Consider the following 15945-nt stretch of genomic DNA (forward strand, 5'->3'; position numbering starts at 1 on the left):
CTACCATCTGACCCATAAAATTGTCCTGCAAGACATTAAGGAACTGGCGAGCCTTAAATGAATGCGCGGTTCCCTCCGCCCAGTCTATGTCTGGATAATTAAAATCCCCCATTATGATAACACTTCCCATCCTTGCTGCTAATCCAATTTGTGATAGGAGATCCATCTCCACTTCCTCCCTCAGGTTAGGGGGCCTATAGCATACTCCCAGTATTATTTTCCCCTTAGCTTCATCCCTTTGGAGCTCTACCCATAAAGATTCCACCTCCTCCCTAGCTCCCTCAGTGATGTCATCTCTCACATTCACTTGTACATTATTCTTGATATATAGGCATACACTTCCCCCTTTTTTACCCTCTCTGTCCTTGGGGTATAGGGTATACCCTTGAATGTTTGCCAGCCAATCATGAGAGCTGTTGAACCAGGTCTCTGAAATTCCCACAAAATCCAAATCCTCCTTGTACAACAGTATCTCTAGTTCACCCATCTTGTCCGCCATGCTCCTGGCATTGGTGAACATGCCACATAGTTTAGACCGGTCGCATATTATCCTCTTATTGGGTGTTTCGAGATTGCAACTAGGACTTGCTACTATACTCACCTTGTGTTTTTGTGCTTTGGTTAACCTACCACTAATGCCCCCAATACTACCCTCTGGAATATCTTCCGCGCTGGCTATCACTGTCTCTGGACCCTCCCCCCATCGCCTAGTTTAAAAACCCCTCTAACTTTTTGGCCATCTTCATTCCCAGCAGATCTGCACCCTCCTCATTTAGGTGCAGTCCGTCCCTCCTATAGTACCGGTTACCGACTGAGAAGTCGCCCCGGTCCTTCAGGAACCCAAACCCCTCCTTACTACACCAGCTCTTCAGCCACTTGTTTACTTCCCTAATCTCCCTCTGCCTCTCTGGTGTGGCTCGATGTACCGTTAGTATTCCTGAGAACACTACCTTGGAGGTCCTTTTCTTCAATTTAGCTCCTAAGTCCCTAAAATCGTTCTTTAGGACACTCCATCTGCCTCTGACTTTGTCATTGGTGCCAATGTGCACCATGACAGCCGGGTCTTCCCCAGCCCCTCCCAGTAATCTGTCCACAAGATCCGTAATGTGCCGAACAGAGACAGAAGTGAGACCCCCCCAAACCTATTCCAAGCCTGGAGACAGGAAGAGCTACTTACCTTTGTAGAGCTGCCATTATACACCCTGGATGGACAACCTACCAAAAGGACAATTCATTAGAAGAAGACAGAAGTGAGACCCCCCCAGACCTATTCCAAGCCTGGAGACAGGAAGAGCTACTTACCTTTGTAGAGCTGCCATTATACACCCTGGATGGACAACCTACCAAAAGGACAATTCATTAGAAGAAGACAGAAGTGAGACCCCCCCAGACCTATTCCAAGCCTGGAGACAGGAAGAGCTACTTACCTTTATAGAGCTGCCATTATACACCCTGGATGGACAACCTACCAAAAGGACAATTCATTAGAAGAAGAACCAAAGAGAATTCCCAGGAATTCATTGGAGAGAGATTTCTTCAGAAGGGCGACGGTCCTGATTTTATTGATGAAAGAATAAGAGATGTTTCTGCATTGGATAGAGATAAACTGATACAGGACACCGTGATAAATACAGAGAAGAAGAATACTCGATCATTAGTGATCGATTTCAATATCCAACACAAAGAAATGGAAATAATTGTGAGGAAAGATTGGGAGACTGTAAGAGCAGATCGTCATCTTAGTGCCATTCTCCCTGAGAAGCCCAGATTCACCTATCGGAGGCACCGACCCTTAGAGAACACTTAGCAAAATATCTACCCCATCCCCCGACTAAGAAGAAGTTCTCTTGTTTTGAGGAGAAGGGATATTATACCTGTAAGACCCCTTTCACACTGGGGCACTTTACAGGGGCTACAACACTAAAAATATTGCCTGCAAAGCGCCCTGAAAGACCTGCTGCTGTGTCTCCCCTGAGGGCTCTCACACTGGAGCGGTGCGCCGGTAGGACGCTAAAAAATGTCAAGCTAGCCACATCTGTGGAGAGGTGAAGGAGCGGTGTGTATGCCCCTCCTCCCCCGCTGCTCTCCATTGAAATGAATGGGACAGCGCGGCTATACCGCTGGCAGCAGCGCTTTGTGGTGGTTTGAACCCTTTCCTCAGCTGCTAGCAGGGAAGTAAAACCGCCTCTGCTAGCGGCCGAATACTGCCGATAAAACGACGGTAAAGCGGCGCTAAAAATAGCGTCATTTTACCGCCGACGCTGCCCCCGCCCCGGTGTGGAAGGGGTCTAAGAGTTTCTTACGCCTCTGAACACTAAAGTGAACAAGAAAAAGAAGTCTAATTTTACCTCCACTGTCACCACCAAAGAATATGAGATTGAAGACTTCATTTCCTGCCGGACGGAGGGGGTGGTGCGTTTGTTAGAATGCCCGTGTCACATCCGATATATCGGCAGAACAAAAAGGGAATTCTGGAAAAGATTGAGGGAACATGTCCAGAATATAAAACGTAACCTGTCCAGACATTATACAGAAGTACATAATAGAGATCCCTCGTCTTTACTGATATGTGACATTGAAATATAGAAGCCACATTGAGGAGGAGACAATAAAAGTGATCAGCCAATCAGAGTCCAGATGGATCCATGAAATGCGGACTTTGTTCCCATGAGGACATAACCTAGAATTGGATTTAAATATAAAATGAAGAAAATACCGCGCTTAGAATAAAGTAAAGAGCAGAAACCAAAAACCATCTAATATCTAATGGTGCTAGTGTACAGTTATAAATAAAGTTGCACTAAGTGGAATAATCTGAGACCAAGTGGAAGTGAAACAAACAAAATAAATCAAGCAAATAATACAAAGATATGCAGTAAATAAATTGAATATTGAAAGTAAATGTCCATATGTATCAATAGTGCAGGAAATTGTGTCCTTTAAAATGTGTAGACAATTGATCAATATGTGGAGGAATGGGGACATTTGGGCAATGAGGACCACAACAGGTAGGAATTCCGGGTGATCGCCTTCCCCTTTAATCCCATAAAATCAGACAGATTAATCCCTCTGATGGAAGGATCGGAGACATTGGAGGATCTACGTGTCCCTGCAGAGGGATTAATCTGTCTGATTTTATGACCCTGCTCTTTAGGGGGTCCACCAGCTCTGGAAAGGGTTCTCATATATAGAGCTTCACTTCCAGGTTGGGACCCCTTTTTTGTCAGTTGTGGGATTAAAGGGGAAGGCGATCACCCGGAATTCCTACCTGTTGTGGTCCTCATTGCCCAAATGTCCCCATTCCTCCACATATTGATCAATTGTCTACACATTTTAAAGGACACAATTTCCTGCACTATTGATACATATGGACATTTATTTACTGCATATCTTTGTATTATTTGCTTGATTTATTTTCTTTGTTTCACTTCCACTTGGTCTCAGATTATTCAACTTAGTGCAACTTTATTTATAACTATACAATTTGATTTGTTTTATTTCTAATTATTAGTTCTGTGATTTTTCTCCTCCCCCGCTCCCCCTTTTCTTTCTCTCTGGTCATTATAGGATCCGTTTTTAATTGTAGAACTTTTATATTTTTCTGTATTTATTGAGGTATTATGTGTTATTTATAATATGTTTTTAATTGATCATGCTGATTAATATTGTTATAAAATAAAAAATGTGCAGCGCTAAAATAATATTATGAAAAAAAAATGATATTAAACAAAATTCTCAGAAAAAAATATTAAATATGTAAAGGAGCTAGCACATCGGAAGTGACTAAGGGTGATAGCCCATCAAACATTAACAAAAATAAAAATGAAAAATAAAAAAAAGAAGAAATTAATGATAAAGGTAGTGGTGAAAACAAGTCTCACATGGAAAACTAAGGCAGATATCTCAAAAAGTGAAAAAACACAAAAAAAATTCAAAATTATTGAAATGAGAAAATAAAAAATTATTTTCAAGACCTGTATACATCATTTTCTGCTGACATTGTTTAGGACGGGTCAGAGGTCATTCTACTTTGTGTTTATATATATTTCTGTATTTAGGTTCCCTTAGTGGATTACATTTTACTATTTGTAATATTAGTCTTGTACTATGATAGATGAATGTTTGTTATCTTACAAGCTACAGGATGTATTTACTACTCAGCTGTTTGTCATGTGACAGCGGGATCCACTATATAAATAGACACCTTTGTCACCTGACTCCATTACCCTTTGATAAAGTCACGTCTTCAGTGACGATACGCGTCAGGGAGGAGCCAGGTGTCGTCAGTTTGCGAGGACGGAGAAAACGGAAAGCGTTCGGAGCCCTCCACAGACAAGGAGCGGCGGGCCTTCGGCGCTGGAAGTCCAGAAAATGAACGTGCCTCCGTCCCAAGCTGAGAAACCAGAGAAAGCTACGAAGCTAACACTGGAGCAGGTGAGCGGACAACTAATGGCGGCCATCCAAGCAAGCAGCGTGGGACTGACAGGTAAAATGGATGGGATCAGAACGGATATTGGACTGATTAGGCAAGATATGCATAGTATCAGAGATAGGATGGCCGAGGTGGAAAATAGGATATCTCAACTGGAAGATAAAGTAATTCATATACCTAAAAAGATAGCAACAGTAGAAAAGCAGATTGGAACATGGCAGCAGAAAACGGATGATATGGGGAATTGGATGCGCCGCAATAATATAAGAATAATAGGTCTTCCGGAGAAAGTGGAGGGGTTTAACCCGGGGGAGTTTGTTGAAAAATGGTTGATAAAAACATTTCCAGAGATGGAGGTATCAAAGACATTTGCGGTGGAACGAGCGCATAGGGTCCCGGCAGTAATACCTAAGCCTGGCTTCCCCCCTAGACCTCTGCTGGCGCATCTCTTGAATTGCAGGGATAGAGATACAATTCTGCGAAATGCAAGACAAAAAAGAGAGATCCATTATGAGAATAGTAAAGTGTCAATATTCCCAGACTTTTCTCTAGAGCTACAAAAGCAGCGGGCAACTTTCTATGAGGTTAAGAAGAGATTGTGAGAAGCAGGAATAGAATACTCTATGGCATATCCAGCCCGGTGGAGAGTGGAGGAAGGAGGAAAGACTGTGTTTTTTATTACACTGGAGCAAGTTAAAGATTGGATTCGATCAATCAAATCTGTATCTAAATAATATGAAATAGAAAATCGTGAGATGATCTAAAGAAAAAGAACTACCGGGACAGAATACTGGAAGAGAGGGGGGGGGAGGAATATGTTTGATTGATGGCAGGAGGGGGGTGGGGGAGGGAGAAAAGAATTGTTGGGTAGTTTTTTCTTTTTCCTTTTTTTTTTCTCTCCTTCCTCCCCCCTGTGACCCCTGCCGGAGGTTGAAACAGGGGACATGGGGGAGATGCAGGTGAATGTAGTGTAACCCGCTCATCACAGAGTGGGAGTAATGGGGTGCCCCCGGAGGGGGATGGATAAGGGGGTTGCTGTGGATTGATACATTTGTTTTTGTGGAGTGACAACATTGGGAGGTGGGGTGTTTTTTTTCTCTTTTTTATTTTTTTTTCTTCTTTGTGTGAGGGTCAAAAATCACAAAGTTAATCACAAAACACTTGGGGGGGGAACAGTAGAAATGTGTATTAAAGAAGTGAACATAATAAGATGGGACAAAATAAGGGGGGGGAGGGGTGGGAACAATAAAGAGTGTTATAAGAAGAATTGGGATTAAAGGGGAAAGAGAATAAATGGGGAGAATGAAAGTTAATCACACAGTACGATTTAATCACAGAAATACAGAAGGAAGGGGATTCACCTTTTCTTTTTTTTTTTTTTGCCTCTCCCTCCCCCTCCCCCTCCCCCTCCCGCTTTTTCTCCCCTAGTGATAGGGAAGGATATATAAATGTAAGCACCCTTTCTTATTTATATGGTGGGGGGTGGAGGAGTAGACAGGCTGAAACAAGACGAATTACCTGTATAAACGCTGATGCGATATGTCGGTAATGCCCTAAACTTACGTATGTGTTTGATGTATGAATGGATGAATGGAGAGAAGAAGAAAATATGGTTACCAAATTACTAAAAATGGGTAAAAATGAATAACAATTGTACCTTTGTATCGTGGAATGTGAGAGGTATGGGTACACGAGTAAAAAGGGCACAGGTATTTGCAGAAATTAGGAAAACTCAGGCCAAGATAATTTGCATCCAAGAAACACATATGGTTAAGGAGAGACTTGATTATTTAAAAAAACCATGGACACAATGGTCTTGCCACTCTTGCAACACAACTTTTTCGAGAGGGGTTTCATTAATGGTGCACCAGTCGGAGGCGTGGGAGTACATCAGGGTGAGGAGGGATTCAGAAGGACGGTATGTTTTTGTCTTTGCCCTGGTGCACTCACTTCCAATGATTATTATGGGATATATAATCCACCCCCAGCTACACTGGGAGTACTGAAAGAAGCAATGTTATTTATGTCACAATATCCAGAGGCATATGTTATATGTATGGGAGATTTTAATATGTGGTTGGATCCAAAGATGGATAGATTTGGAAAAAAAAGTCTTGGGAGAGGTGAAGAGTCTAAAGTGTTGGGTTGCTTCCTGAAGGAGGTGGGGTGGCTCGATATTTGGAGGATTAGAAACCCAGGAGTCAGGGCCTATTCATGGCACGCTCCGGGTAGGGGGAACATGTCTAGGATAGAAAATACTCCCAATGGTGCATTCAGCCGCATACATGATTAAAGGGGTGTCTGACCACTCTGGGCTTATCTTTGAGCTAAAGATGGGCCCCAGAGGAAGACGGCCGGGATATAAAATACAGCCCTACTGGCTAGCCCAGATTGGGTCAAACGGCCGTATACCGGAGCAAATGGAAATGTTTCTGGAGACCCATGGGGACAGTATAAAGGAGGGAGTAACATGGGATACCTTCAAGGCGTATATAAGAGGAATAGTAAGATCGACAATATCATATATTAAACGCACCAATAGGCAAGAGGAAGAGGAAATGGAAGAAGAATGTAAAAAGACTGAAACTGAGTTTATTAAGAACCCCTCTATTATGAACCAAATAAAATGGGTAGGAGCGGTGCGCCAATATAAGAACCAGTTAATGATTAAAAATAAACGTAAGAAGCTCCAGTTAAAACAAAAAAATTATGACCAAGGACACTATGCCAATAAAATAGTAAATTATCTGATAAAACAACAAGTATCCACACTGGTTATAACAGAAGTGAGGACTGAGAAGGGGGAGATGGTCAAGTCAGTGGAGGACATTGGGGAAACCTTCTATAGATATTATGAGAAAATGTATACAACAACGCTGACATGTACAGGAGAGGACATAGGAAAATATCTAGAGGATTTGGAGTTCCTGAAATTATCAGAAGAGCAAAAAGAGGAGCTGGAGAAAGATATTGAAGTGGAGGAAGTAAAAGAAGCTATAGAGTCTTTGGGAAAGGGTAGATCACCAGGACCCGATGGTATCCCATAGGAAATGTATCAGAGGTATGTGGAGATTATTGCTCCGACACTGACTAAGATGTATAGGGGACATTTGATCGGGGGGAGATGCCTCCATCCATGTATGAGGCAACAGTAATACTGATACCAAAACCAGAAAAAGACAGGAAGGAATAACAGACCAATATCTTTGTTAAATATCGACTACAAGGTATTGGCTAAGAGGCTTAACGGGGTTATTCTATCTATTGTATCAGAGGACCAAACAGGATTTATGCCGGGGAAGTCCACTACAGATAATATTAGAAGAACCCAGCTGATGGTTCAGCTGAAAGATTACTTTCCGGAGTCGAGTGCCTTGGCATTGTTGGATACGGCCAAGGCATTCGACTCTATAGAATGGGAATTCCTGCAGGCAGTGTTGGAAAAAAGTGGATTTGGGGAAGGATTCAGGAAATGGGTGAGAATATTGTATAAACAACCATGCTCTAACCTCTTAATAAATGGAATTCTGTCCCCCACAGTGAAATTGCAAAGGGGAATGAGACAGGGGTGCCCCCCCAATTGTTCTCACTTGCTATAGAGGTACTAGCCAATAGATTTAGACAATCTAAAATATATAAAGGGATAAGAGTGGGGGATAAGACTGAACACATAGGACTATATGCAGATGACATCATATTATATATGGAGGATGCACACAGCTCATTAGGGGAGGCAATGAAGATAATAGAAACATATGGGACACTATCGGGACTTAAAATAAACTGGCAAAAATCTGCTTTGATGTTACTAAGAGCAGGAAAGGAGAGGAATTTCCAGACCCCATTAAAAATAGTGAACACCTTTAAATATTTAGGAATAAATATTACATTGGAAGCAGAAGAAGCCCCTAAAGCAAATATAGACCCCTTGGTAGAATATGTAAAGAACAAAGTGGGAGTATGGAAAAAACTACCGTTATCAATGGCAGGGAGAGTCCAGCTGATTAAATCTATTATACTACCGAAGTGTCTCTATGTGATGGCGCATTCCGAGGTAAAAATACCAAAATATATATTCATATATATTAAACTCCCTGTTAACTGGATTCATCTGGGCAAATGGGTGTTGTAAATTAAAGGTCTCCACGCTACAAAGACCTAACAATGCAGCAGGACTGGCAATACCAGATCTATATTTATATTATTTGGCGGGACAATTAAAACACTTAAGGACCTGGGTAGTTCAGGAACGAGAAACGAGGGTGGAGAAATATTTACTAAATAAAATGCAGGTAGGAGACCTTCTGGTAGGATTAGAAATAGCAGAATTAAGAAGGATTGGAATAAAAATTCATCTTCTAAAGCTGGCCAGGTCGGTGTGGAAGGAGGTAAAAAACGAACAGGGTATGGGGACATTCCACCAGAAATACCATTATGGGACAACCCAAGGTTTGGTAAATTAGAAATATTTGAAGATAGTAGTTACTGGAAACAGAACAAAATAAAAACTATTGGCCAGATGTATAATAACAATGTAATAGTGACATATGAGAATATTTGTAAACAATACAACCTCCAGAGTAAACAATTTTATAGATACCTACAGCTAAGACACTTATTACCAGAACAGTTTGAAAGGAAAGAACCAAAAATCTCTAGATATCCCCTCATAGGAATATTAAAATCTTAAGGACCAAAGGGACTGATATCTAAGTTATACTCACACTTTCTACAGAGTAAAATAAATGGGGACCCGGTGGGAGTGAGGGGAAAAATGGCAGGGAGTCATCCCGGGAATGAGGGAGCAGGACTGGGATGAAATCTGCTCCTCACACCTGAAAGTATCACCGGCAATAAACAATAGAATAATACAATAAATATAATACATCAGACGTATTTGGCACCTAATAGACTATATAGGATGAGGAGGATGAAGGCGTCAGAAGATGAGGAGAGGGAGGAGCGGATTTCATCCATGTCATGTGGCAGTGTGGATGTATAGGAAGATATTGGTAAGAAACTAGGAAAAGTCATAAATAAACCAATGACGGATACGGTGGAGTTGTGTGTGCGGGGGGTGGTAAAAGATGGGGTGTGTGGTTACACTAGGATATTTTTACACAAAGTATTATTCCCGGCCTGAAAACAAATAGTGGAAAAATGGATCCAGCCAAGCCCACCTACAATAAATCAGTGGGTGAGGGTGGTAAACCAGGGGGTCCCATGTGAGGAAATAATGTATGAACAAAGAGGAAATATACAGAAATATGAGAAGATTTGGGGAAAATGGAATAAATCTCACCTGACGACAGATATAGGAAGACCAGAAATGACAGAATAAAAGAAATAAAAGAAGAAAGAATTAGTGAAGATGAATGAGAGGGAAGACTGAGTGTAAGGCTGGGAATGATTATGATATTTATGTGAAATTTGTGAAAGAAAAAGTATAGAAGTGACAATGTAAGTTGTGTCAAATAACTTGTAAAAGTAAAATTTTCCAATAAAGAGTTTAAAAAAAAAAAAAAAAAGGAGTCACCCCCAAAAATCTGCTATTGTTAGGACAATCGTTGGAAATCGATGGTTGTGCTGGGATCTGCTGTTTTCCATACTGAAGACTTGAGTGGACCCGTAGGGGTCTCCATCTGAGGTGAGAGGTGGGGGAATCGTGTGGAGCACCACGGATATTATATATGTGATTGGAGGAATTTCACATCCATCGAAAGTTGTTGTTTTTTTACACACGGATTTAATTGATGAACTTCTAGATGTGAACTTATTCATATTAGTGTTTATCACTTGTTGGACTTTACAATTTCACCTTTTACACTCCAGGAGAACAAGAGATTTATTCCCAGATTTTTATTTCTCACATTTCTTTTTTTATGTCATTTTATCATTAGACTCGGATTGTCATTTATCTTTTCACTTGATGCCCCTTCTATACACACCGGATGTGATTGTAGATCGATGTTTGGACTTTACCAGAGATCGAGAGAAGAGTAGAGAAGATTTGTTATTTGTCTATTCTGTACTCCACACTTACTTGTCAGGTGTGTGATCCCTTCTATTTACTATTTATATACTTATTGATTCATTTCTGTACTTTACTTATCACCACATACTTCACTTATTACTACTACTACACTATTACTAAACTGCTACTACTACTACTACTACTACTACTACTACTACACTACTATACTACTACTACTACTACACTACTACTAAACTACTACTACTATTATACTATTACTACTACTACACTACTACTATTATACTACTACTACACAACTACTATTATACTACTACACTACTACTACTACACTACTACTAAACTACTACTACTACAGTACTACTACTACTATTATACTACTACTACTACTACTACTACTACTACTACTACACTACTACACTACTAATACCACTACTACACTAATAATACAGCATTACTACTACACTACAATTACTACACTTTGAATGACAATTACGCGGTCATGTAACACTGTACACAGAGGACATTTTTATCATTGTTATCACACAAATAGAGATTTCTTTTGGTATTTAATCACCTCTGGGGGGTTTATTTTCTGTTAAACAAATAAAAAAAAATGAATATTTTGAAGAAAAGAAAACATTTTTCATAGTTTGTTATAACATTTTGCAAACAGATAATTTTCCTCCTTCACTGATTGGCAGCACTGGTGGGCACTGATTGGCTCATTACCCTGATCTGGCCCACCAGTGCTCTACATAATAACCAATAGGAACAAGACTAGCACTGGCTATATTCATAGTGACAACCATCACAGCCAATCACAGTGAGGGGGAGGAGCAATCACAGATCCATGGATTGGTCATGTAAAGGAACCTGTGAGGACAGAAATGTAGGAATTCTCATTGTGGATATTAAAGTGTGTGTCTAGACAAATCCTATTGTTCTAGATTTGGATGGAGTGGGGAGGATTAGAACCCCTGTCAGGTTTTTACTGCTATCTGGGGCTCCATTAGAGAGATTTCCCCTCACTTCCTGTCCTGGTGACAACGTTTTATCAGACAGGAAATGATGGGAAATCTACAACAGGGACACAGACAGAAATAAAGATCTGACAGGGGTTCTAATCCTTCCCCTACTCTACTACAGAAAAGGATTTCTATATCTGTCTGTGTTGTTGTTGGAGAGTTTTGTCTGATAAAACGTTGTCACCAGGACAGGAAGTGAGGGGAAATCTCTCTAATGGAGCCCCGGTTAGCAGTAATAACCTGACAGAGGTTCTAATCCTCCCCCCACTCCATCTAAAGCTGATAAAATACCCCTTTCTTCTATAGATAGACAGTGATGGTGGAGACCCCAGGGCCGTCATCCTGATCCTGGCTACACTATGTAGTGTGTCACTGACCCAGAACAAGCATGCAGCCAGTGAAGGCTGAACAATCTGACCTCCTGCATGCTTGTTCCTGGTCAGTGACACACTAGGTAGCCACTTAAAGACCAGCCTCGTTTTGGATTTTAGGTGTTTACAAGTTTAAAACAGGTTTTTTTGCTAGAAAATTACTTAGAACCCCCAAACATTATATATTGTTTTTTTTCTAACATCCTAGAGAATACAATAGCGGTCATTGCAATACTTTTTTTTGCACCGTATTTGCGCAGCGGTCTTCTAAGCACACTTTTTTTGGAAAAAATTCACTTTTTTGAAAAAAAAAATAAGACAACAGTAAAGTTAGCCCAATTTTTTTTTATATTGTGAAATATAATGTTACGCCAAGTAAAATGATACCCAACATGTCACGCTTCAAAATTGCGCCCGCTCGTGGAATAGCGTCAAACTTTTACCCTTAAAAATCTCCATAGGCGACGTTTAAAAAATTCTACAGATTGCATGTTTTGCGTTACAGAGGAGGTCTAGGGCTAGAATTATTGCTCTCACTCTACCGGTCGCGGCGATACCTCACATGTGTGGTTTGACCACCGTTTTCATATGCGGGCGCTACTCACGTATGCGTTCGCTTCTGCGTGCGAGCTCGTCGGGACAGGGCGCTTTAAAAAAATTTTTTTTTTTTTTTATTATTTATTTTATTTTATTTTATTTATTTTTTCACTGTTTTTAAAAAAAAAAAAATTTGGATCACTTTTATTCCTATTACAAGGAATGTAAACATCCCTTGTAATAGAAAAAAGCATGACAGGTCCTCTTAAATATGAGATCTGGGGGGTCAAAAAGTCCTCAGATCTCATATTTAGACTAAAATGCAAAAAAAAAAAAAAAAAAAAAAAAAAAGTCGTTTAAAAAAATGACACTTAAAAAATTTGTGCCTTTAAGAGAGTGGGCGGAGCCATCGTAATGACGCCGCTCCGGCCGTCACATGGTATGGAGACGGGTGGGCGCCATCTTGGCCTCACTTGTCTCCATACCGAGGAAGTGACAGGACCCGATCGCCTCCGCCGTTACCGACGGCTCCGGTAAGCGGCGGAGGGTGCGGGAGAGCGGCGGGAGGGGGGGTGGCACCTCTCCCGCCGCCGATAACGGTGATCTCGCGGCGAACCCGCCGCTGAGACCACCGTTATCTTGTACAGAATCGCTCACTGTAAAGATGGATATCTCGGTTGTGGCAGCAGCTGCTGCCGTTACCGAGATATCCATCTTCAAAAAAATGACGTATATATACAGTGAGCGGGGCTGAAGTGCGTAGTGAAGTGAGGTTTAGGATGAAGATGACGGCCCCGGAACCTGCAGCTTTATAAATAAATCACTCATGTTTCCTGTCCTCTGCTTCCTCCTATTGGATGAGTATTCCACCAATCACCAATCAGATCATCCACCTTGTGATGTCTCTGGGCAGATCTCTCACTTCTGATCCCCCCCACATATCTTTATATGACCTCCCGCTAATCCTACATATACCCCAGCATGGAGGGGCTCAGTGAAGGTGGTGGTGAAGGTGTGGAGATGTCGGATCGGGTCACACAGATCATAAAAGGAGATCCACCCGGCCTCATAATCCAGATCTATCCTGACTCTCCCACTGGAGACACCGCCGGGTAATCGGGTCTTATTACTGTCATGTATTACTGAATACTGATTATCCCTCCACCACCTCTCCAAACACCAGGACTTCTTATTATATCCAATCAGTGGCTGACCTCTTCTCCTATCTATACTGGGGTAACACATCCCGACTCTCCATATCACTGACCCCCCGACATCCACTTCCCAGTAATGTCTCCCTGAGGAGAACCTCTGACTGCTCATCACCTGAGGACACTGAAACGTCTCTGATATTTCTGGGCGATTCTGAGGTGATGATGACCAGGATGCAGTTTTCCTGTCATCTGATATATGTAGATAATTACTGGCTGTCCTCACATCCAGTAATATGTCTGTAACCCCCGATGTTTGCTGTACAGCCCCAATATTTGGTCCTCCAGCCTGGAGGTGTGAGTGTTGTATGATGGGGGAGGGTTGGGGAGGTCTCCTGGATGGTTGTATGGTGGGGGAGGGTTGGGGGCGTGGCCTGGATGGTTCAGCACTGATGTGACCTTTGCCCTTTGTAGTAGAATGTGGATAGACATGTGTGCCTGGACATTTCTCTACATTTACCCCAGACATGATATCAGATAAACCTGTGTGTAATGTGTGTGAGATCCCCCCCACATCCAGATCCCCTCCATCATGGAGGAGTTTATCATGTCTCTCTCTGTCCTCATCATCTCCATCCTCAGTATCACACAAGTCACCTGTGTCTGATTCCTGTAGGACAGTCAGTGGATCCGTCATGTTACACAGCTCCTCAATGTCCCCCATCTTCCTGGACAGCTCCTCCTTCTTTATTTCCAGATCCTGGACCAGATCATTGATTATCCCGGAGATCCGCTCTGCCTGCCCGGAGATTTCCCTCAGGACTCTCTTCTCCAGATCTTCCAGACGTCTCCTGAGGTCTCTGAACAGGACAGTGACTCTCTTTGTTTCATCATCTGCTTCTCCTTGTACTTTCCTCCCGTGTTCCTGCAGACTCTGGACTCTTTTCTCCATCTCCTCTCTCTCTGTCATCAGTTTCTGCAGAACATTCCTCAGTTTCTTCTTCTTCATCTCAGAGGCCTCATCCAGAGTCTCCACCTGGTGTCCCCGATGTTCTCCATCCAGCCTGCAGGACACACAGATACAGGTGGAGTCCTCAGTGCAGTAATACTCCAGGATCTTCTTATGGACGGAGCATTTCCTGTTCTCCAGGGAAGTGGTGAGGTCACATAAGACGTGTTCTGGTTTCTTGCTGTGGAGTCTCAGGTGATTGTCACACAGAGAAGCTTCACACATCAGACAGGATATCACAGCAGGTACAGGAGTGTGAATACAGTAAGTACAGAAGACCCCGGACTCCTCCTGATCTAGATGGAGGGACTGGAAATTCTCCACTATGTTACGTAGTTTCAGATTCTTCTGAAGGACGGGACGTTTCTGGAAGCTTTGTTTACATTCAGGACAGGGATAACCTCCAGACCTCTCCTGTGTATCCAACGCACGACCAATACAGTCCTGGCAGTAGTTATGTCCACATGTCAGGGTTACAGGATCTGTATAAATGTTCAGACAGACGGAACATTCCAGCTCCTTCCTCAGACCAGCAGACGCCATCGCTGAGAGCAGAAGAGAGAAATGAAAGTAACCAGTTCTGTACACTCCTACACAGGGAGGGGCTGAGACTGAGACACGTAGTCATAGGATTCCTTATACAGAGGAACACAGATAATACATGGGAGGGTTCCTGACAATAATCTCCCTATGTGGGGAAAATAAAGGACATGTAATAAGATGAGGGAACGTTGTGTCAGGAATTCTCCTTCATATCATTAGAACATTTCACAGACAAAGGAACACAAAGTTGATGTATTTGGCTGCAATAACACAAGTCATACGGATAGAGCCGGATTACCCACAAGGTGACCCAGGCAGGTGCCGAGGGACTGGCAGTTGCCCTCATGTTGTAAAGCGCTGTGCAAACTGTTGGCGCCATATAAATCCTGTATAATAATAATAATAATAATAATAATAATAATAATTACTTTCTGCTATAAAACATACAATAAAAAAAGTGTAAAAAAAAAAAACTAAATTTCTTCATCAATTTATTCCAATCTGTATTCTGTTCCATGTTTTTGGTAAAAAAAGATCCCAATGAGTGAATATTGATTGATTTGCGCGTCACGTCTACAGACTATGGGATATTTTTATTTTATTATTTACTAGTAATGGCGGAGATCAGCGACTTATAGCGGGACTGCGATACTGCGGCGGACAAATCGGACACTAACTGACACTTTTGGAATGATGAGTATTCCCGCACTACTAAGGAAAACTAATAAAAATGAATCTAAGGTGCAGAAGACACGGTGAGGGTCAAACACTACCCACAGGAGAAAATCTGTAAAAATCAATAGATGGCGCTGCGCTCCAAATAAATGAATAAAATACAACAATGTATCCAAAGTGATACACATAATATGAGACTTTCAGGTA

The 15945-nt window shown here is 41.8% G+C and overlaps 1 protein-coding gene across 1 annotated transcript; it reads right to left on the bottom strand.

Annotated features, from left to right (window-relative positions):
- Positions 1–10974: 10974 nt before the first annotated feature.
- On the bottom strand, positions 10975–15126 carry LOC141124055 (E3 ubiquitin/ISG15 ligase TRIM25-like). The gene has a single exon (XM_073612138.1). It carries the CDS (start codon positions 15061–15063, stop codon positions 13279–13281), a length of 1785 nt encoding a protein of 594 aa, XP_073468239.1. The 5' UTR covers positions 15064–15126; the 3' UTR covers positions 10975–13278.
- Between the last annotated feature and the right edge of the window lie 819 nt (positions 15127–15945).

The sequence above is a fragment of the Aquarana catesbeiana genome, linkage group LG01, assembly GCF_042186555.1.
Source record: "Aquarana catesbeiana isolate 2022-GZ linkage group LG01, ASM4218655v1, whole genome shotgun sequence".
NCBI classification, from domain to species: Eukaryota; Metazoa; Chordata; class Amphibia; order Anura; family Ranidae; genus Aquarana; species Aquarana catesbeiana.